General features: G+C 40.1%; 1 protein-coding gene across 2 annotated transcripts in view; it reads right to left on the minus strand.

Moving 5' to 3' along the window:
* The window catches only part of SHISA9 (shisa family member 9), a 189,529-nt gene that overhangs the window by 14,168 nt on the left and 153,200 nt on the right, over positions 1-22,161 (minus strand). For both annotated transcript variants that reach the window (XM_026858955.1, XM_026858954.1), the window contains one exon: positions 4,870-5,025. In XM_026858955.1, the coding sequence (XP_026714756.1) occupies positions 4,870-5,025 (156 nt within the window). The remainder of the gene's footprint in view (positions 1-4,869; positions 5,026-22,161) is intronic.

A 22,161-nucleotide genomic window follows, 5' to 3' on the forward strand; every position in this document is an offset into this window, starting at 1 on the left:
GTCTTCTCACGTGCTTCACTTTTTTGAGGGAAGTGTTGCCTCGTGCATTGGTGCACTTGTGGCCACAATATTTTCTACATAGTAACAGTGACCTAAACAGGAGATATTTATTCTTTGAGTGTCATATTTGCAGAATCTCACTTTGGATTTTTGCAAGCGGAGCTGGAGCATGGTCTAACATTTCCTTTGGGATCAAAGAACGGTGAAGCTTCAAGAAATGCTGGGAGCTGTAGACTCAGAGATGTGATGGTGAGTCTGCTGCCAATTATATTCTCCTTCTAGCTTCACAAAATCCAGCCAATTAGATCTGATTTCAATCCCACAAGAGACAACAACTCCCAGCATTGCTTAAGGCTTTCTGAGTCTGAGTTTCAGGGAGGAATTCTGTCCATTGTGGGTTTTTTGAGGGAGGCAGAAAGTTAAACTGGCTGAGTTAGCCTCTTCTTAAGTCATGCCCAGCCAGTTCTTCAAAGGTTTGTGTGTGGATGTGTGTGTGAGAGAAGGGAAGAAGAAAGTTTATGGAAGAAATATAAAATCATGTTAAACTGTAGAAATACTTGTATTCTAAGTTTTTACATGTATGTCTGTGCACCTCTCTAGCAGCTCAGTGATCTTTCTCCCAGTCCTGCAGGGCTTTAGGAAGTTGGGTTTGGGGTAGTTTTTAATTTTTGCAAAAAACTCTGTAGAAAGTTAGTCACACTGCACTCCCTGAAACCCAGGAAAGAAAATTAACTGTTCCTGATCCAGGGTCACAGAACAATGTGAACAAATGTAACCAATACCTCAGGATAGCGAGGCCAATCTGAGCTCTAGGAAGCTCTTACTAAGCAACAGGATGGACTCCAACTCTTACAGCTTATCAGAGTGGAATTTGAAGTTGGATTGTTCATGCTTTCTGAATGAGTGTCCAAATGATGTGTATAAAAATTTGTGATGAGCTGCCTTTGTATGACCTGAGACTTGAATTTCATGAAGGTGTTCAGATACAAGATCTTCATTCACTTGTAGCTTTAGGCATGTCAGGATTGCTTAAATGAGCAATAACCATTTAAGCACGGAGTAAAAACATGGTTGATGAACTGGAAATAAGAATAATTTATGCAGAAAAACCTCTTTCTGCACTTTTCACATAAATAATCAAATACTGCAAAAGCACCTAAAGGAAACCAGGATCACGTCATCTCAGGTGACCAAAAAATTGAAATATTTAAACACAGGGTGTTTGACTGCCACAGAACATTGTGACCGCTTTTGGTGGGACTGGTCTTAGAGTTTGTTAATCCTTTTCCCTCAGATACAGTCTCTGACATTCTTTGGTGGAACAAATTTGGCACTGTTGAAAAAAAGATTTTCTGGCTCAAAAATGGACAAATAATGGATGGGCAGAGTGCACCTACCAGTCACTCAGGCTATAGATGCCAGGAGATGGATGGATTGATTATCTATTCTGTCAGGAAGTGAGTGTTGCTCTCTCATTTCCAAAGGGTCCTCTGCCTTCTGCTGATTATTCCCTGTTGGTGCATGTGTTAAGGCAGAAGGAGAGTAAAACTCTGGTGCAGTAAGGAAAACAGTAAGTAAATCTCGTCACTATTACCTTGCTGTCCTCCAAGCACTCATCTGAGAATATAAAATAGGCACAGAAGGCCTCACATTACTCAGAGATGTAAATGCCAGCAGGCAGTAAAAGCTGAATTTGGTCAGTAGGCTTCAACAAATAAAGAAATTCCTAACAAGAAATGAGGAAAAACCCTCTTGCATTGATTGTGTAGGGGTTTGGCTGTGCAGTTTGAACTAGTTCACATACAAATATTTTGCATTTCAAATAAAATACATCCACATTAGTCTTTTCCATTCTCTTCTCCCCTGTTGTGCCAAATCAGACACTCTGCAGTGCACACACTGCATTGCACACATGCATGAACAGTCCAGCTTCAAACTGCACTCTGCTAAACTACAGGACTTGGAGTCTAGGGTGGAGCTTTAAAATGGATTCCTAGGGATCAGCTTGTCCTCATTACCAAGGTATTGGTCATTCTCACTCAGTAACACAATGCAAACTACTAGCAAATGACGCTGTTGTCTCTTGTTTCCACAAGCGCTTGAGTCTTAGGCACTGAATTTAATTCAGGTCCTGAACATGATCCAGAACAGAGATTACTGTCACTTGCTACTTTTCTGTGAACTGAATTTTCACAGCAGCCAGTCACCGAGAGATAAGTAGCTCACTTCTAAAATTAGACAGCCAAATTTTTAGGACATCTGTAGTTCAGAAGAAAGCAGCTGTGTGGAAATTAATTTAATACTGCCTGGTAAAGCATCACTTTTTCAGTTATCTAAACTTCTTACCACTTTTGGCCACATTATGATGAATGATATTAATGCACTACAGCTACAATTGCTACAAAGCAATAGGAATGCTTCTTCCTCCATCCCCACCCCCCTATTAGAGAAAAGAATTAAGTACAGTGGACTACACCTGAACAATAGGATCATGCAGAATAAGAGGCACTTAAATGAATATGATTTTCCTCAAATGCATGGAGAAATGTAGAACACATCACTTATTAAATTTCTGTTGTGGCAAATGAATCCACCCTCAAGCCATTATCAATGAATGCAAAGGGAAGTGGACTACACGCATCCATTAACCTGCTGTGGGGATCAGTAAATGTGACTCTGAACGTTAGCATATGAAAAATGCCATCGCTCTGTGACATCAATACCAGGTCAGGGTGAACTCAGTCTATTTCTGTTTGTTAAAAAGATGTTGTCAGGTTAAATTTATATTGGTGGGCCTGATGTAGGCCGGTTGCTGTTTCCTCGCAGAGCTCTCACACAGCCAGTATGAACTCTGAAACATGCGGTCTGGCTAGCTTAATGTCAGCATGGTCAGAGACCCAGGCCTGGCTGGCATCATGGAAAAACCTCTTTGCGATCTTGAGGTGTGCTTGGGAAGTACCTCTTGGGAGGAATCATGGCCTTGAGAGTCTGAAAGTAGTTAAAAACTGAGCATATTTAACTCTTGCTCCATACGTCCATGCAGAAGGTATGCACATAACAGTTTCAAAATCTATTGTTTTCTGCTAAAAAGTTTGGATAGCAATGCAGCACTTTGTACTTTTCTCGTGAAGATTCACCTGAATCTAAAACTTGGCTAATGTGATCTGAGAGATGAGTAAGTCTACAGGGAAAAAAAGAGAGAGGGAATAGGAAGGATGGGGGAAAAACACGACAATCCTCCTGGAAGGAAATGTTGGTGAAAGTTATGTTTAATTCAGTTTAAGATTCTGAGAGGCATTATACAACTTCTGGAGCAGCAGTGCACAGTCTTTCAAGGTTGATTTAACTCTATGGTTATAATCTAGCTGCTTTAAAAACTTGTACTCAGATATCCAAGAAATATCTAAGTCCTAACAATAATTTTTAAAAACAAGTACATTCAGTGGTTCTTGGGCAGATGAGAAAAGTTTCATTTTGAGTGTTTCTCTCTTGATTTATTATGCTGAAGTACCATTCAGCTTTGATTATTGGCTTGACCTAAATTGACATCTGGAAAAGCCTGATATCAGTGCATAAATCTGTGACAATCACCACATCATTACACACCTTTTGAAGAAGAAATTATAAAGCTACTCTGTCTGTATTCAAAATTCGGCAGAAAGCTATTAACCCTCATCTTTTATAAACACATTTAAAAATGCCACTTATAAGAAACAAAAACGGCAAGCTAAAGCAAAGCTGAACTATTTGAGGTGGAACTTCTGTGTACATTTTGTTAGAGATCTGCTGTCTTGAAGTTAGGGTAAAGGAATGTCAGTTTGTGATGAAAGTTTTTCTGATGTGCTAAATATTAGATTCTTAAATGAGAACATTCTCAGCTGTTCTGCTGTTTTTATGAGCTAAATAGCTCTGGAAATAAGCATGTGATACTGCTCTAAATTCATGGGGAAATGATGTTAACATCCATATGCATAAGCTGAGCAAGGGTTAGTGAGAACCTGTTTATGAATAGACACCACAGTTCTTAATTTATTATTGACCAGAAGGGGCCTGAAATGTGAGGTGATAAAGGCTTTCTGTCTTCATATGATGTGCATCCAGTATTTACAGCCCCTGAAAAGTATTATCAACTTATGCTTCCAATATGAAAATTGAAATCTTTACTTACTACTGTCCTTTTCCCTCCCCACAAATGTTCCCCCATTTGCTTAAGATAATAGTGTAGGATATTAATCACCCACAGAAAATAGCCACCACCAGCATCTTTATTAGGAGCTTTATGATGCACTAATTGTTTGAAGTCATAAGACCTCAGAATTTTCCTCCAGTGACCTACTAATACACATTCTTGCAGAAAATGTGAAAGCTCTTACTTCAGAAGCATTACAAGGACCTTCTCTTTTTGGGAATATTTAGCAGTTGTCTAAATCATATGCTTTAAATTTGCGACATATCTGATGTTTTTCTCTCTCATTTGTGCAGACAGGTATGGAATATATATACCAAAATGCATGGGGTGCATATTCAGGGCATAAAGAACTAGGGCTGAACACTGTGCATACAACATAGGTGAAACTTGCTGAAAAATGATGTACAGTAGGTATGGTGTGGGTCTGTAGGCATATATCAACACACATGCATATGATCACCAATTCTTACACGTAATTTTCTTATCGCTAATTGTAGTCCCCCTGTTAATTTTTAATACCTTTCCAACTAACATGATATCCTGTATGAAATTCTACCATGAAGTAGTCCGGGTGAGCAAAACGTCGATTTTAACTTCAAAGCAGAATGTCAGCTGACAACAGTAAATGCAACATACTGATCTAAAGGAGAAGTCATGCATCCTTCGTGTTGCTTACTTACCGACTGCCTTTAGAGAGGCATACTTGTTAAGCTCTTTGCCTGGGGGCTGCTGCTCATACGGGTTTGTGATCTGTCCCAGGCTGGGATATGAATGTTGATGTGCCATCTGAGGAAGGAGGGGAGATGTTGGCATGACATTATTCATCTGTGGTGGATCTGTATTAAAGAAAATCGACAAACATTAAGAAAAAAATAAATCAGTCTTAAGGTTTTAACATCATTATCCAGTACAGATTAGACAGGATAAGTCATGAGATTTAATGCAACAAAACACTGTTTACTACAAAGTGGGAGTTTGAGTACAGCAAACCTGTACTTCAGTTAATGGCATGATTAAAGGCTGATGAATGATTGTAGCAATACATGCTAACTTTTGTATAAAGAAGAGCTTTGAACTAAAAAATAGGTTTTCAAAACAATTGAACACCAACAACAAAGACTGAATTTGCTGCAGCATTAGGATACAAGCCAAAACATGAAGTTTATTCCAACGTAGCTTGAATACAGGGCAGTGGTATCACTCTGCCTGTGCAGTTAAATTGCCAGGCTAATTTCAGTTGGCTCAGGCAGGCTGCTGCATATACGCCCTTACACTGCTTTTAATACCAGAACCAGCTTGGTTATTTGCACAGCATTATGTTGTGTTCTGTAGACATGGCCCACCGTGAAGAATGTGTAGTTTTGGCTCATGACTATCATTAGGTAATTTCTTCAAAGCTCACACTTTGTCCTTATGTTTTCTCCTTTTTCCTGACAGTAGGTACCACAATATCATACCAAGATAACGTTTTCTGTATCAGGCACACCTAAAAGCAGGAGCTAGTTACTGCTTATGTACACTTTTATACCAACACTTACCCCATATCAATTCTGTAGTTGATTTGTTCCTTTATAGTGGTGAATACAGTCTGGGTGCTTTTCTTTCTAAGATATACCATCATTTATTATCTGTTTTTAATGTTTGATTCCAGCCTCTATAAAGTCTGATTAGAATTGTATGCAGCACTCAATTTGCAATCCTAAATTTTAGCAGATTTCAAGATGGTCAGCATATATTTTGCTGAGTCTTTATCCAGGCTGTGTATTTTGAGATATTTGGAGCTGATTGTCAATCCTAGAACCTTATCATAGCTTCTAAAATCAGACGAATTTAGAGAGCGTACAATGAGACCATGGTGCTGAATTTGTGGCAATACAGAAACTCCCACAGCATCAAGCTTATGATAATGTAGGAAGAAAGCTGGGCAGTTATGGGAAAGAAGGCTTATTGTGATGGTGTGAATGGACCACCCCCCAAGTGCCCACAGGATCTGGCAGAAGCCAAATATCCCTGCAGTTTGCCAGGATTTTAAGGGACCTGAGCCACTTCACTTTCCACAGTTCATTAATGAAGCTGAGTGCATGAGCAGGAGCTCTGAAGCCAGTTAACGGATTTACTGCTGGGAAAGAAAAGGAAAGCTAAGGTGGTTTTTAACTTTCTTATTCTTCACCATTGCTGCTGCCTGGTGCAGTCTCTGCTGTTCAGGCTGAGGTTGCCTCTGCAGAGCAGTGTAATCACATCCTCCTACCACACACACATGCAAACAAGTTGTAAGGGCACCCTGAGGCAGCTCAAGGAAAATGGTGGAAGTGCTACCATCTAATATCACTATGATTCTTGCTGTTACTGGTTGTTTATAGGGAAAAAAACTGGTTGTGGGTAGTAGGTAGATCTGAATGAGAAATTATTTTCTCATAACGGAAGAGTTTTTCAGTAAGTGGTTTGGTTTTGTTTTTTTTTTACCAAGCAAATGAAAACTGAAGTTGGTCTTTTTTTGCAAATCTTGTGTCAGATCAGGAGAAACATTTTGTTATGATTTCATAATTATATATATTTTTTTAAAGGCTGGCTCTCTTTTAAAAATAGAAATGTTGTTTTGGATTGAAAACCAGAAACTTTTCTGTTAACAGAACTACCAAAAAAAGTATTGAAACACATTTTGCATCTTTTTTGATAGGTTTACCTTGAAAGGGGTACATTTGTTAAGTCAACCCTTTCACAGAAACGGTTGATATTTGAAAGAATTGCTATTTCTAATAAAGTAAAGTAAGTTTCTGTTCAGCTATAGTAGATGCTACTACTACAAAGTTCCCTTGTGGCAATTCTTATTATTCAGTTTGTCAAAACACCATGATTTCACTGTGATGAAAGTATTTTGAGCTCCAGTATTTCTACACTCACTGCCAAAGTGACTTGCAGCTGTGGAGACTTGAAAAAACAATGTAAATAAGGTGTAGTGAACCAGGACTGTTTGTCTAGCCGTGTTTCTTACTTGGACCTATCATTTTTAGTCAGTCATCTCTTTACATGTAGTGAAGAAAGTTATCCCAGAAATGTACTGGGGAAAAATGAATCAGGTGTACTTGGTTTTCATCCAGGTGTTCAGTGGCAGACTATGTTCTTACTAGATTTCTGGGGTTTGGTTCTTTGAGAGTTTACAAAGATGTAAAGAATTATGTTTTCCATTTCCAGATCATCTTTGACTTCTCTTTTGTCTTGTTAAAAGCCCAGAACTCTCCTGAATTATGAATTTCAAGCAAATTGAGTCATTCTTTCACTGCTACACTGACTGCACAGTGCCCCTCACTCATACCCAGATGCTTACACAAGACTAAGTCATCACATAAAGACACAGTTCAAATTACTCATTCAATTGGCCATTTGTACAAAGTAAATTAAGCAAAAGGCCAAACTCTGGCAAAGTGCATTGAACTATATTGAAGAACGATTCCTATTTATAAAGAGACTCCCATTGGAATGGACTCCTAGGGCCTAAAAGGAAAATTTCAGCTTGATATATACATCTGTCTAAGTCTGAATCATACTAAATTTTAGTCTAACTGGCCGTAAGTGGTGAAAGTTGCATTTGTTTGCAAGCTCCCTAAACTGTCTATGATCTGATTCCTTATCTTTAGGTTTCTAGAAATAAGTGAGCTAATGGGACACTTACATTGTTTTGTCCACACATCATTAATGTAATGATGATGGGCAAATTTGCCTATATATGGATATGATTTAGGAAATGTTCATAATTAAAGTAACAGTGGTTTAATGCAAATTCTGCAGCAGGCACAGCAACGGGGAATGGAAGTCTGACCATTGGGGGAGCCCAGGCTTAGCCTTGAGCAACTAGGGCTTGCCTTGCCCACTCTGGGGGACTCCACATTTATAACTGAAAAAGATACTGGCCTTGGCAGTGTTGTATTATACTTGTAAATACTGCTTCAGTCTCAGCAATACCGAATAGGGATTCTCTCAGGAAATAAAGAAATTTTTCTACAACTACCTCACAAAATCTCAATAGGAAATCTGAGATTTTTCAGTTTGATATTTTGACTTTTTCCTGAAATTGGAAAAAAAACAGTGAGCGTTAAATTTGGGGGAGCAAATAATAATCTGTTGGATTATTCAAAATTCTGTGGGATACAAGACACTGTTTTCAATTGAAAGAAAGTATAACAAGAAAAATCCCTACCAGCTTTATCACTGACCTCTAGTGCCAAGTTAAATCCTTTATACTTACAAAGCAGATATTCTGTGATTGGTATTTGCAAATAGCTGGCTTCACTGAATGGGGACAACTTTAACCTGAAAGCTGTGGCTGTGCTGATACATTACTTTTGGCAACTTGATGCTGGTACACTGTCCAGCATGGTATTCCATATAACCAGCTGCACTGTGCCACTGCCAATTTATGTATTTATTTTTAAAAGAGAGAGAATATGAACATCACAAAGAGTCAAAAACTGTTTGTGCTGCAGATTCTAACGTGAATAGTCAGACCTGATTAGCAATGGTGATATTGTAAAAAACCTGCAATAGTCACAGCCTCTTTTATTTTCTGTTGAAGCAAAGAAATATGATGCTAGGCTGCTTCCTGACCTCCCAAGACTTTGAGGAGTCATTCTGGACATAGTGTTAGTGATTTGCTTTCTGTATTCCTACTACCAGCCTAAAAGAAAGAGTGTGAAAACATGTTGGAGCTCCTGACACAAAAGCTAGATGTCTGCTGGGCAGAAAATGAGACATACAGGAAAAAAAAAAGAAAATCAAAAAAGGTCTTCAGATGCTGAAGAGTGCTTTTGACTGTTATCCCCTAAGACGTCTAGGTATAGAAAAGCTGTTGGGAGGCAAATGGAGCAGAAAACAAGAACTGGAAGGAAGCTGCACCAAAACCAGTTTATAGCTAGAGAAAAGTGTGGTTTACATCCCAGCCACCAACAATGAGCCTTTGGAAATGGCAGAGGCATCAGCTGGTCACAGTCCCAGTAGCTGATGAAGGCTGATCATTAAGTTATCTGTGTATTATCTTGACCTGTATCTCAACCTGTGCAATTGCAACTTGTATCCAGGTGTCACAGCTAAGACTTTACTGCATTTTTCAAGTGAAAACGCTTTTGGGGAGTGTTTCGACCCCTCCCTGATTCTGAATTTTGGAGTTGCTTGATTGTGTATCACAGTGACAACAGTAAAGTAATTGGTTGCTGTAGTTATGCTGCACTCTATCCACTTAAGATGATGTCATATGTAATTTATGCACGAGGAATGGGAATCTCAGCAATTATTAAACACAAATAAGAACCCAGTGTGGAAACACCTGACACACGATGATCACATGTATGAGTGTGGTAAAACAAGGCAAAAGCCCCACAACTTTTTGTTTGTTTTGTTTTCTGCATTGTTTATAAAATATATTATGCTGTTCACCTAGTTTGATTATTCTTGTCAAGAAGCTGCCAGGGTTATGGGAAATACTCAGGGTTAAAGGAAAGGATGCTAGTAGGCTGCTGGCAATAAGAAGCTTGTTCACAGTTTGAGAGCAAACAAGCTGCCATGAGTGTCCCTTAAGGTCAGCCACTATCCTCCTCCTCTTCATCCACGGGAAGAGTGGAACCTGCTCTGTAGAGTGGCCTGGGAATTCATTCCTTTCTGTAGCAATAAACTCAATGGTTCAGTGCTTGAAGACAGGGAAAATGAAAAAAACTCCATAGGCACAGAATGGAATCTATTATTAAATGAGCAGTTACAGGCATAAGGGAAAGAAAATGAGACATGCGATGCAGTAACAAAACAGGAGAGGATGGGGGAAGGGCAGGAAAGTGGAATGAGATTTTGCTATAAAAGCCACCTGCAGACACACATACAAAAGGAATGAGAACAAGACAGACAAAAGAAGACTGGGAAGTCAAGGGGGGAAAAGCGAAAATTCAAAACAAAATATAATAATAGCTGAGTGTTTTCAGATACTCAAGAGAAAAAGATATGCCCTGAACAAAGTAAAATTGAAAATAACAGCTATGAATACAGGATAGATCTGAGTGATTAGAGAATACCAGTATAAAATTGCTCCCCTCCCATCCATAACTGCACTGCCACCAACATGCATATTTGCCTCTTTGTTCTTGAGTGTATTATACTTAATTATAAGACTAGCTCATCCAGTGTTAGAAATCTATACATGCATTCCTACAAGACTCACCAACAGAAACTGCAGATGCTATTTCTGAAAAATCCCAGATATTATGAAAACTGTGGAATTTTAACAACTTGACTATGCCTGTAAACTAATTCCTTTCAGACCAGTTCCTTCCTGGATAGTAAGGCTGTTCTCCATCCATGGGACTGAGCCTCTTGTCGGGGTAAAACTCAAATCCTTGGCCTACATACTTGCCTTTGCCTCCCTGTAGGTTGTGTCAGAGCAGTTGAACTGACCCTCCCTGAAGTTTTGTGTGTGTGCATTTCTCTACACCTTGATTTTTTCCCCATGCACGTAACATGGGGAATAAACAAGAAGAGTTAGAGACATGCAGGACTCCAATCTTATTGGCATCACAGAGATGTGATGGGATGGCTTCTATGACTAGAGTGCTGGAATGGAAAGACACAGGCTCTTAGGGAAGGACAGGCGTGGGGAGATGTGGAGGGAGTGTCGCCCTCTGCGTTAAATGACCAGATAGAGTGCATGGAGCTCTGCCTCTACCGGTGCTGTTTAACATCTTGGTCGGTGCGGTGGACAGTGGGATCAAGGCACCCTCAGCAAGTTCACCAGCGACACCGAGCTGTGTGGTGCGGGGACACGCTGGAGGGAAGGGATGTGCCATCCAGAGGGACTGGACAGGCTGCAGAGGTGGCCTGTGCAAACCTCCGGGAGTTCAACAAGGCCAAGGGCAAGGTCCTGCCCATGGGTCGGGGCAACCCCAAGCACAAACACAGGCTGGGCGAGGAGTGGATTGAGAGCAGCGCTCTTTGGGAGTCTTGGTTGACAAGAAGCTAAACATGACCTGGCAATGTGCACTTGTAGCCCAGAAAGCCAACCATATCCTGGGCTGCATCAAAAGAAGCGTGACCAGCAGGTGTGAGACTGAAATGTCAACTGATTGTCTCAAAGCTTGCTTATGTGTGTGCTTGGAGTCCCAGTGTGGTGTCAGTAATGCCTCAACCATTCATCAAGGACCAGCTGTGCCCTTTGTAATTAATGTAAGGAATATCACCCAAGGAAGCAGGACTGTATCAAAGGGCGCACCCCCCAATCCCTTGCAGTTGCATTGTCCAACTTCTTAATAAGCCTCAAAGAGGTGGACTGAGTGAAACCAGGTGTTTCTCCTCAAGCACAAGGTCTGCTGATCACCTGCCATTGTGTAAAGCCGATACTTTGTGGCTCTATTGTATTGCTAATGACTTTGTGCCTTCACCATTGAATCGATAAGAAGTGGGTGTTTCTGCCCCAGAATCCGGATGATTGCTCAAGAAGCATGAAGTCAGCAGAAACCTGTGGGAACAGAGTAAAAACTAAAGGTGGGCAGATATGCTAATCAGTTGATAAGATGAACTTAGCTGACAGAGAAATTTGCTCGGTGTACACCCATCACTGAAGAGGACCAAAGGGACACTGCTAGATCTGGCTGTACCCACCACTGAAGAACTGAAGACTGAGGACCAACAGGATGCTGCTGGATCCATGGTGGTGACTATTCTTGCAACTCTCTTCCAGATGCTTGCTTGATTTCTGTCTTTTCCTTCCATTCTTTCCTATTGCTACCCCTCTTCACTTTTAATAAAACAACCTGTTTTGGGTGTATGGTATTTGACCTTGTTTGTGTCTTAATCTTGCTCTTGGGATCATATAAAAACCTCCCTTGACATTGGATTGGCACAGCAGGTCAGGGAAGGGGATTCTCCCCCTCTACTCCATTCTCATGAGACCCCACTTGGAGTACTCATTCAGCTCTGGGGCCCCCAATATAAGAAGGACATGGACTTGTTCCCGTGGGTCAAGAGGAAGCCATGAAGATGATCAGGGGCTGGAGCACCCCCCTGTGAGGACAGGCTGAGAGAGTTGGGGTGTTCAGCTGGAGAAGAGAAGGCTCCGGGGAGACCTTAGAGCAGCCTCCCAGTACTTAAAGGGGCTACAAGAAAGGGGGGAGGGACTATTACAAGAGCATGTAGTGACAGGACAACAGGTAATGGTTTTAAATTGAAAGAGGGTAGATTTAGAATAGATATAAAGAAAAAATTCTTCCCTGTGAGGGTGGTGAGACACTGGCACAGGTTGCCCAGAGAAGCTGTGGCTGCCCCCTCCCTGGAAGGGTTCCAGGCCAGGTTGGACGGGGCTTTGGGCAACCTGGGCTAGTGGAAGGTGTCCCTGCCCATGGCAGGGGGGTTAGACTAGATGATCCTTAAGGTCCCTTCCAACCCTAATTATTCTATGATTCAGTTTAGTAGGTGCGCTCTCTCCAGTGCTAGGTGTGTGACAGGAGGGTTCAAGAGTCCCAGAGGTATTTATGTGGAAAATTATTTCTGTAAGGTGTGTGCTTATCCCTATACTAGGGGTTGTGCCCAAAACATAAACCTTTTGGTTTGCATTACTGTTATAAATCTGCATGGTCTTGTTCTCCATATAGTCATAAAATGGTATTTCAGCTCTTGTTAGATTAATGGCACTCTGCAGCAACATCTTATACTGTCTAGTGTAAGTCCTAAACTGAAAAGTATTCCTATTATCTAATCATAATTTCTCTGGCTTGTAATTTAACTGATTTTGTGTAATTTAACTGATTTTGTGTAATTTACCTGATTTTGTATTTTTGCAAGAACCCATGCTCTCAGTCCAGGTCCTGTAGCATTCATTATTTTATATGGGGGTTTTTTTTACACTTTTCAAATATTTGCCTTTTTTCTGAAGTACATAATTTCACTCCTTTCAATCTTTCTCCATTTGAGAGTCCTTCCAGGCTTTGATCATTACCGCTGCCATTTCTCAACACTTGCAGCCTTGTAATGCAGCTTCCGAGAGGAGGTTCTACCTCAGTAGCACGTGGAGTTGTGTTATCCTGTATGTAATGGCATTGCAAGTCATCCCTATAAGTCTCTATCCCTCATGATATGCAGACTTTGTGTTTTCTCGTCAGTGATGCACAATTCATGTAAGTAGTTGTATTTTCACTAAATGTAAGAGCTCTCAGACAATACTTCTTCTTCATGGCAATTTCTGCTAGCCAGTTATCTGTTCTGTCTCTGCGCTGTATCACAAAAACATTCTTGTAACACAGACAACCTACCCGTCTAATCACAATCACAAAAAGGATCTGAGATGAGTGGGATGGCATTTCATCCAGCAAAAAAATGTTTCTGTTTAATGGAAGTGACAGTCTACAGTGTAAATGCCTGTCAGCAAACACACCATCTTGTGCCTTCCCCTGTCCTGTCAGACAATTGTGTGAGTTAGCCCCATGCTACATGCTATACTTTTGATTCTCCATGGTGCCACTGAACGTGAGTGTCCATCAGCGTACTGACACCTAGTGCTCTATGTTTTCTATTCCCTTCCTACTCGATTAACCTCTTGGGTCTGCTGCTGTCTTCCATGATAGAGGTGCGTGGTCTCTCAGATATGGCTATCCTCGGTTGATTTCTGAAGAGGAGCTTTGTCCCCAAAATAGGAAAACGCTGGATGCAGGAACTTCTTCAGTTACATTGTCAGATTCCAAAGAGAACCAACCCTATGATACGGTGGTGTTGCGGGCTGTGCTGACAGCATGGAGCATAGGCAAGTAAAGCGTATCCCCTGCTGCAAGTGTTTGTGAATCAGCAAGGTTCATAGTGCTGACTGACACCAAAATTCCTGTTAGTTCAAGTTGAAAATTGGCAAGAGACAGGATGGTATAGTAACTCGTAGCACCTTGTTGATCTAATTTGAGACATTGATAAACGAGGTTATTGTGGATGCAGTCCTTATGAGAAAGCATTACAGTAGGGAGATTCGTGAGCTTATGTTCAGAGGCAGTGTCACTCATGTGGACGTGGGAAAGAAGGTCAAGGAGCCAGGTCACAAAATCCATGGTGCTCTGCCCTTGCTGCATATCTTAAGAGGAACTGACTTTCCTCTGGCAGTAAATTGCAGAAACATACCAGTGAGCTGTGTAGTCAGAGTGCTGTTGTTGCTCAGACAATGCCCTGTGCCTGTTTTTAAATGGTAAAATTCCCAGGTTTCCTTCCAGCGCGGTGGAATTCTGTGCTGCTGTCAGATGGAGGCAACGTTATCTACACACACTCAAAACCAGATGGACTCTTCATTCTCAGTACTTTTATCTGAAGTGCAGATGAGGATAGCACTAATTTACAGTACAAATCCTCCTCCCTCCAACCCTTTCATTTTCTACCTATGTTCTTCAGGCATTTACCCATGTGAAAGTTAGAGATTATATTTCTTTGAATAATGATTTTAGGAGGGGTTAAAACATAAAAGAAGGGAAATTAATAGTAATGTGGCCAAAGAGGTGGGGTGTTCCACTGCCATCGGAGTCCAGCCAGAGAAGTGCACACAATGCTCCTGTAAAAGAGCCTTTTTCTTACCAAATGTGATGCTGCCACTTTATGTTTAAATGTATGGGAATTATTTATATATATAAGAATCTTACGCCCGTGAGCTCTTCTGAACTCTGTGTGATAGGTTACAAATGGGGAAATGACAACTGTGTCTTTGTGTACGAGTTAAATTCAAGAGCTGGTGACGAAAGCTTCCCACTGTTTTCTGTGTGAAGTCTCTGATGCTGTGGGGTGATGAATTCTCCGTGGTCACAGTGATTTAGGAGATGGGATCTCCATCATGTTTAAGGTTTGGGCTCCTTGTTTCTGGTTAAGTGTGTAGGAGCAGTGTTCTGTGAAATCAGTTGGCTATTTTACTGCCATCCAAGGAGTGTGGGGTGGGATATCACTGGCCTTGGGGCTAAACTGTCTGGAAGCCTCTCTCTTCTGCTTTTCCCTTGGGCTCCATGCTGTACCGTCGCATTCGCATTCTGGTAATATTTTCTGTGACCTTGCTTTGCAAAAGCACTACAGTCTGAGGTTGGTTTTCCATGTAAACTTTTATTATGTGACACCACATCTCCTTTTATGAAGGTTATTTTTGTGTCCTCTGAAGGTTTGCTTTTCCTTCATAATTACTCACAACCTGACAGATTTATAATCCTCTGATAGGATTTGTGACATTGTAATCTTCTCTAGAGCAACCCACTGTGGCTTCACAAACAGAGGATTATAACCTTTAAGAAGGCAATAAGCAGATGAACTCTTGAGGTATCAAGACCCTGTTTTCATATCAATTTCCAGTGCTTGAGTTGTGGGAGGGCAGGGAGCGGTGCTGTGTTCTCGCTCCCACCCACATTTCTCGTTTTCTTCATCTTCTTTTGCCTCAAGTAACAGAGTTAAGAAATTAATTAAACCTACCAGTTATACACTTTGAGCATTGCAAATATCCTTAGCTATGCAAATTACGAAAAGATAAATTCAGCAAATTTGACTTACACAACAGAATTTTTTTTCCCAGAAGAATGTTCTTTACACTTTCCCATAAGGTATCAGTTGTTTTACAAATCAAACACTTCTGTACCTTTTCACAGGAATAAAAAGAGTCTGCTAAGATGTACCAGCCAGCTCAGATTCTTTGTTTTGTCTGGTTTTTCTTTCACTGAAATTACTTTTCTTCCAACAATTAATATACTTTTACTTAATGGGAATGTAACTGTCATTATAATATTTATTCTCAATGTTTATACGCCTTGTTTATTGTTTTCTCTTACCATAATGGTTATTGATGACCAACAAGTGGAAATTTTTATGCGGCTTGAATATATTAAAAATCCCCTTACTTCAGGCACTCCACTGGTTTGTCTATCAGATGTACCAATATACCAACTGTTTCGAAGGAAAAAAACTAGACGGTATGAAAATTATAAAGCAAACATGTTACCGACCTCATGTCTTCGTTAATTACTGTTATGTCTAAGCAGTAACTTAGGGTCCCCTGCCTACAGCTTCTGGGTTCAAACTGCCTGCAGAATTCTCACATTGTTCATGGGCAAAGGCAGTTGAAGAGACAAGATTTAAGGCAGAGATAGAGTTAAAATTGGAAGAAAGTTGCTCAGCACTTCAGTCAGCAAAGGTTGAGCACAGTTTTTCACTAGCTAATCATCCAGCTAATATGGGGTTTGAAAAATATATTACTAAAATATATATCTCACCTGAGCATATCCCTGAGGTGGAATATTCTGTCCTGATATACCTGTCCCAGCAATGGAGAAGGGTGTGCTTTTTCTTTCTGGTATAATTTAGTTTATTCTTTTAGACTCTCTGCAGAGATGAAAATATATCAGTGTGCTACGGTGAAGCTGTAATATTCAGTTATGGATGTCCTCTTTCCCAATTCATGTGCAAGTCTTATTAATGTTGGTGCCATTTTTGTTTTGTTAGTCTGTGTTAAGCAAACAAAAACTCAGAGAAAGAACTCAGAAGGTCAGTGAAGATTAGAGTTCTGTTCTCAGAGAAATAGCCATAATTAGTTATCTTTTAGAATAGCAGAGAACAAAACTGACTGATTACGGAGTAGGACACATATTATCTTGTTGCATAACACAGTCACAGAAAATACAAATGACCGGGTTTTCAAAAGATTACCTCATTTATCCATACTCCTCTCAGGAAGGATTGCCTATACTCTTGATAGATGCTCGTCATCTTTTTAAAGAGCCACTAGTGAGTTGTTCCACAGCCTACCTGCACAATCTGGCCCAGCCGTAACGCTGCTCTAGTGGTATGCCTACCATTAGAGAACTTGTCCTATTAACTGTTGTACATTTCCTTCAAGGCAGTTTAAGTCCATTAGTTCTCTTATCCTCCAAGGACACAGAGCGGATGATTACTATCCCTTGTGCTGCAGCATTTTATGTATTTTGAAGTCTCTGCACTACAGAATAGGAATGCTTTGAGTCTTCTCATATAGAATGATTAGAGATGTCAGAAATCCAGCCTTTCTGAACACATCTTTCTTGAGGTTTGGCATCTCGTATCTTCTCATATGTCTCATATCTTGCAGGATACATGCACTTATTTATGCGCTCTCTCATACCATTTCTTCTCTGGCATCAGCATGGTGGTGTTGATCCATTTCTGCCTTTGATCCCTAAACCCCAGAAATCCTTTAGTGTCAGACTCTTTTTTACAATCTTGTTCCTATCTAAACAAAAAAAGTGTTTGTTTAGATGATTATTCTTACACATACACATAGAACTTTGCATCTCATTTAATAGGGATGCACCTTGTTTTTTCACACCATTTTTCCAGCTTTTCAGAATTCTAATTCTGTCCTTCAAGGCCTTGGAAACCCCTTCCAGCTTGGTGGTGTCCACAAGTTTAATGTGTATGTATGCTCTGTCCCATCATCCTCCTCATTAATGAAAATATTGCACAATATTGGAGACAGAGTAAATCTCTGCAGAACTCTGCTCAGTGTATCCTTCCATTTCAAAAAATATGAATCATTGGAGAGTATTCTCTGAATGCAGTTTTTAGACCATTTTGCACCTACCTTCTAGAAACAGCTTCTGAAGTCTTATTAAAAATCAAGATTTATTACATCTACAGCTTTCACCCATCCAAGGGGCCTGTTACATTTTCATGGAAGGAAATTGCTTAGGTTTAGTCCCATTTGTTCTTGACAAAGCTTTATTAGTTATTATTCATGCCCATGTTTTGACTACATGCTATAAGAAGTTTGATGAATTAACTGTTGATTTCTATTCCTTCCTCCCTTCCTTCCCCTGTCCCTTAATTGATGAAATAAATGATTACTAAATTATTTTAATTGTGTTCTTTCTCCTCTTGTAAGGCTTGACAGTACACCCTTTTTTGGACACTTTTACAGAACTTCATCTGTTGGGTGAGTTCTTAAAGATAATGGCACTTGGAGGACCTGAGTTCTTTCTCTAAGTGTGCAGGATGAATCCTTCTGGGCCATCAAGTAGAAACGTTATAATTTTTCCAAGTGATCTTGAAACCTGCCCTTCCTGTCCTCAGGCGTAGCCCCTCCCTTTTCTGATGCTGATTTTGTTTAGTTTCTTGAAACTGTTGCCTTTTTTACTGACTGCTGAGGCACTGTCATCTAAGAGGAACAATTTAATTCCTTGAATCTTCAGATGCTAGCTTTTAATAACTAAATTTAAACAAAAATCTATATTGAAGTCCTATAATATGTCTCTCTTTTAATCAGCATCAAGCCTTACGTACGGAAGCATTTATATGAGCCACAGTAATTTGTATTGGCCCTTCATGTAACTTAACATTTAGCTGGTCAGTTATGATGTGTTCCACATCGTTATTTCAGTAATTGCTAGGTTTAAATTATTTTCTGTTTGGATAATATTCTTTTGTCCAAATATATCCACAAGAGTTTCAGGGGAAAAAATTAGGTGGGACAGAAGATCAGAAAAATAGCTTCTTTTGAAAAAGAAAATGCTCTCTTTGGGGGGAATACATAACACTCTTAACTCCTCTCTTTTTTTTAGCCCATTTGCTTTAGGCTTCTGTCTCACAAGCTGATATATAATTATAAATTATAAATGATATATAATAATATAATCAAAGTAGGCTAAGTATATCTTATAAGTGTAAATATAAAACTGGTAAGTGTCCAACTAATTTTCTGTAAAGTAAATCACTTCTATCCGTGCAGCCTTGGAAAGAAGTTATCGTGGTGCCTTGCAGATAGGCGGTCTGACTAGAAGTTACATATCCTGTTCACAGAGTTTGACATTCTCACCAGAAGAAACCATACTTTAAAACCCCTATGATTTGAGAAGAGGCATGCATTGTCAGAATATAAGGTTCACTGGTCTTTTTAGTCTCGGTATTGTTACCAGTGTGTGGCAGATATTTATGTTATAACTCTTGCTATGTACTTGACACTGGCCACAAACTTTCTCATTACTCACAAATGTCTCCTAGTGTAGCTACTGATGACATTTCAGCAATAGGTGAAGTAATTCTGTGTGTTTCATGCTTAGGCACTGGAAACAAGAAGAAAGAAAAACGGGAAAATAGATTTTAAAAAAGACTTTACTTTTTGCACTTAAAATTGTGAATTTCAGAACCTGTACTGAAAAACAGGGGAAGAATATCTGTCCATTTTTTTCCTTGGAATTGTCACCCAGGTATTTACTAGGGGAAGGGACTTATTCATAGGTTTTTTATTTGATTTTAAATTGCAGTTTTGTAAGGAAATTAACATTATATTACTAGATACCATTTAATTTTAGTACTCTAAATAATCTTAAGGATCATCCAGAAGTATATTAAGTGACTTCAGCTTCCCATTATTTGATCCTCTCTACTGATGATGTACATACTGACTATTGAAGGAAGTGCCAAGTAGATCAGAGAGGGGATGAAAGGGAGGGCAGAGAAAATCTTTCCATAATAAGGACATAGGCAATCCTGTATTGGAACATTATTTTCCTTTTTAACATTTCAGTAATGTTTCCATTTTATTTTGAACTTTGGACTTAAAAGGCATCTGTGATAGCTGTTGTCTCAACCCCCATGTTGTTTTAAGAACCTCTTATGTGTAATTTCTGTGATCAGTAACATCCATACACATACACTGATGGGCAGTACAAAGGTGACCTAGTTCTATTTTTGCATTTGAACAGCCTTTTGTAGAGTGGTAACTCTACTGTTAAAGGGACAATTATGAACATATGTTTCAGTAAATGAGAAAAACCTGTTGTTTTGAAGAAGCAAATTTCAATGGCTTTTAAAAGACTTCAACCACCTGAACAGAGGTTGAGATTATCCATCCTATTACAACCTTTTTGCCAAAATGTGAGTATTTTCTTCTAAATAGTCTTTACTGAAAGCAGCTATCAAAATAACTGCAGTAGTCTAGGTGCACAGGTCACTCCGTTCCTCTGAGAAAAAGGCATGATGGGCTACATTACCACAGACAAGTTGCTTAGTAAAGAATACTCTTCAATATATGCAGCTGACATGAAGTGAAAGATGGAAAAAGCTTCCACCTGTCCAGTGGTGGAAATCAGAATGGATTAGTCATGCAAGGCTGAGCACACAGTTTTGTGTGAACTGTTGTGCTATGAGCTGTAGATGTACCACACTCATTTTAGTGTGTATCTACATTACACTGTTGTCAGTACTGCAGGTACTACAGGTGTCCTGAGGGGGTGTGCTTGTGGCTTTATGCACCATCCTCTTTCATCCTGCCATGCCAGAGGTAAATCTGAGACCTGCAGTTCTTCCTGCCAGAGAACTGTACTGTGTTACCAGGTTTCTCTGAGCCTTTTCCTTTTTTATTGCTTATTTCTGTTCTACGTTATCCTAAGGTAAACCTTTTGTCTGTGTCTTCCTTCTCCCTACAGTCTGTGCAGGGAATGACCCCTTGCCCATACGGCATCTTCAGCCATGTCTTTTCTTCAAGTTTATATCTGTCTGTGCTACATTTCCCTGAAGAACATCTGCACTGCAGGTGTCTGTACCATCTCAGAGGCAGGAATAGGATACGGATCCATGAAACTATCTCCAGACTAGTAATTCTTTGGTCTCCATTTTATATCTGGAGAGCCAAGGTAACTGTCTCTGGAGCCATCCTCATCGCCTGCTCTGCTTCAGTGCCCAGACACATGGCTGGTGCTAGGTGAGGTCTCTGCCAGGCTCTGCAGACACCCTGAGGCGGGCAGGGGTGCACTGACAGACGCCCAGGCTTGTGGGGGGCCAGCACAGCTGGAGGTAACTCTGCTGTCTCTTCAGAAATGGGGCTGACGGGGGCAAGACAGACAGAAAATAGTGTCAGCAGTCCTGTCCTCTCTCTGCCAGCTTATCTGGGGGCTGTTGCTCATCCTACCTCACTACAGATTACAAGCACATCTCACCCCAACCTAGCACTCTCCATCACCGAAGGTGTATGTAGAAGGGACTTTACGTCCTGGCTGCCAATACTGCCCATGCTGGAGAGGTGGCTGGGGAAAGCCTTCTGGATATCCCATCCCATACCATCCCGTCCCATCCCAAATGATTCATCCCGTTCCTTTTCATGGCTGCGTTTAAGGAGAATATTACATCAGGGCCAAAAAACGCTGTTCTCTCTGCATACCACGCAGGTTGCTCCCCTCCTCTGAGAAGCAAAGAATTATGTGTACCAGTACTTATTGGTTCTGAAGAACAACAGCAGCAATGCCCAGCTGGCCTGAAGCTGCAGGAATGGGAGTACTTCCATTGACATAGTTGTGTCCAGAATGGTCACACCAGACACAATTCCCATCTACTTTCTTTTCTCCTCTATTTTCACTTTCATGTTTCTGGTTTGAGAAGACAAAGTTACAGGCACATGCTACTCTTTTGTGACATAACAAGAAAAAGAGAGGAAGATGATTGTTCCCTTCTAATTGCTGATAAGTCAATTTAAAATAAAAGGAGTCCAGCTCTTATGATTATAATATAAATTCCTACAATTTGAGTCTACAGCAAAGAAATTAGTCTCTATAAACTACTTGTTGGACACTTTTCTTTTCTTTGGAATTTAAAAAAAAATGACTAATGAAGTCTCTCAGCTCCTAGGTTATTCCTTTTATGGCCTCTCTTTGCTTACTATTCTGTTCATTCTTCTCTCTTACTCATTACAAATTGGTGCATTGTATAATTTATAAGTGGAGGCAAAAATATGAAAATGTAGATTGGATCTTTTGAAAACTATGTTATTTAGGGTAAGGTTTTGATCAGTGCTCAGGCTAGCCTTTACTTTGTTCCCAGTGAAACTGAGACTTTTCAAGAATAGCAGAATCAGCCAAATTTAGAACATTTCCAAAGCTCTGTCTGAATGTATTTTATGAACACCTACTTTAATGGAGTTAGGCCAATATTTAGAAACTGAACTGCAGTAATTCAGCGTATCTTCTGTAGTGATACCTCAT

Source organism: Athene cunicularia, assembly GCF_003259725.1.
Source record: "Athene cunicularia isolate RWA chromosome 14 unlocalized genomic scaffold, athCun1 chr14_part1, whole genome shotgun sequence".
NCBI classification, from domain to species: Eukaryota; Metazoa; Chordata; class Aves; order Strigiformes; family Strigidae; genus Athene; species Athene cunicularia.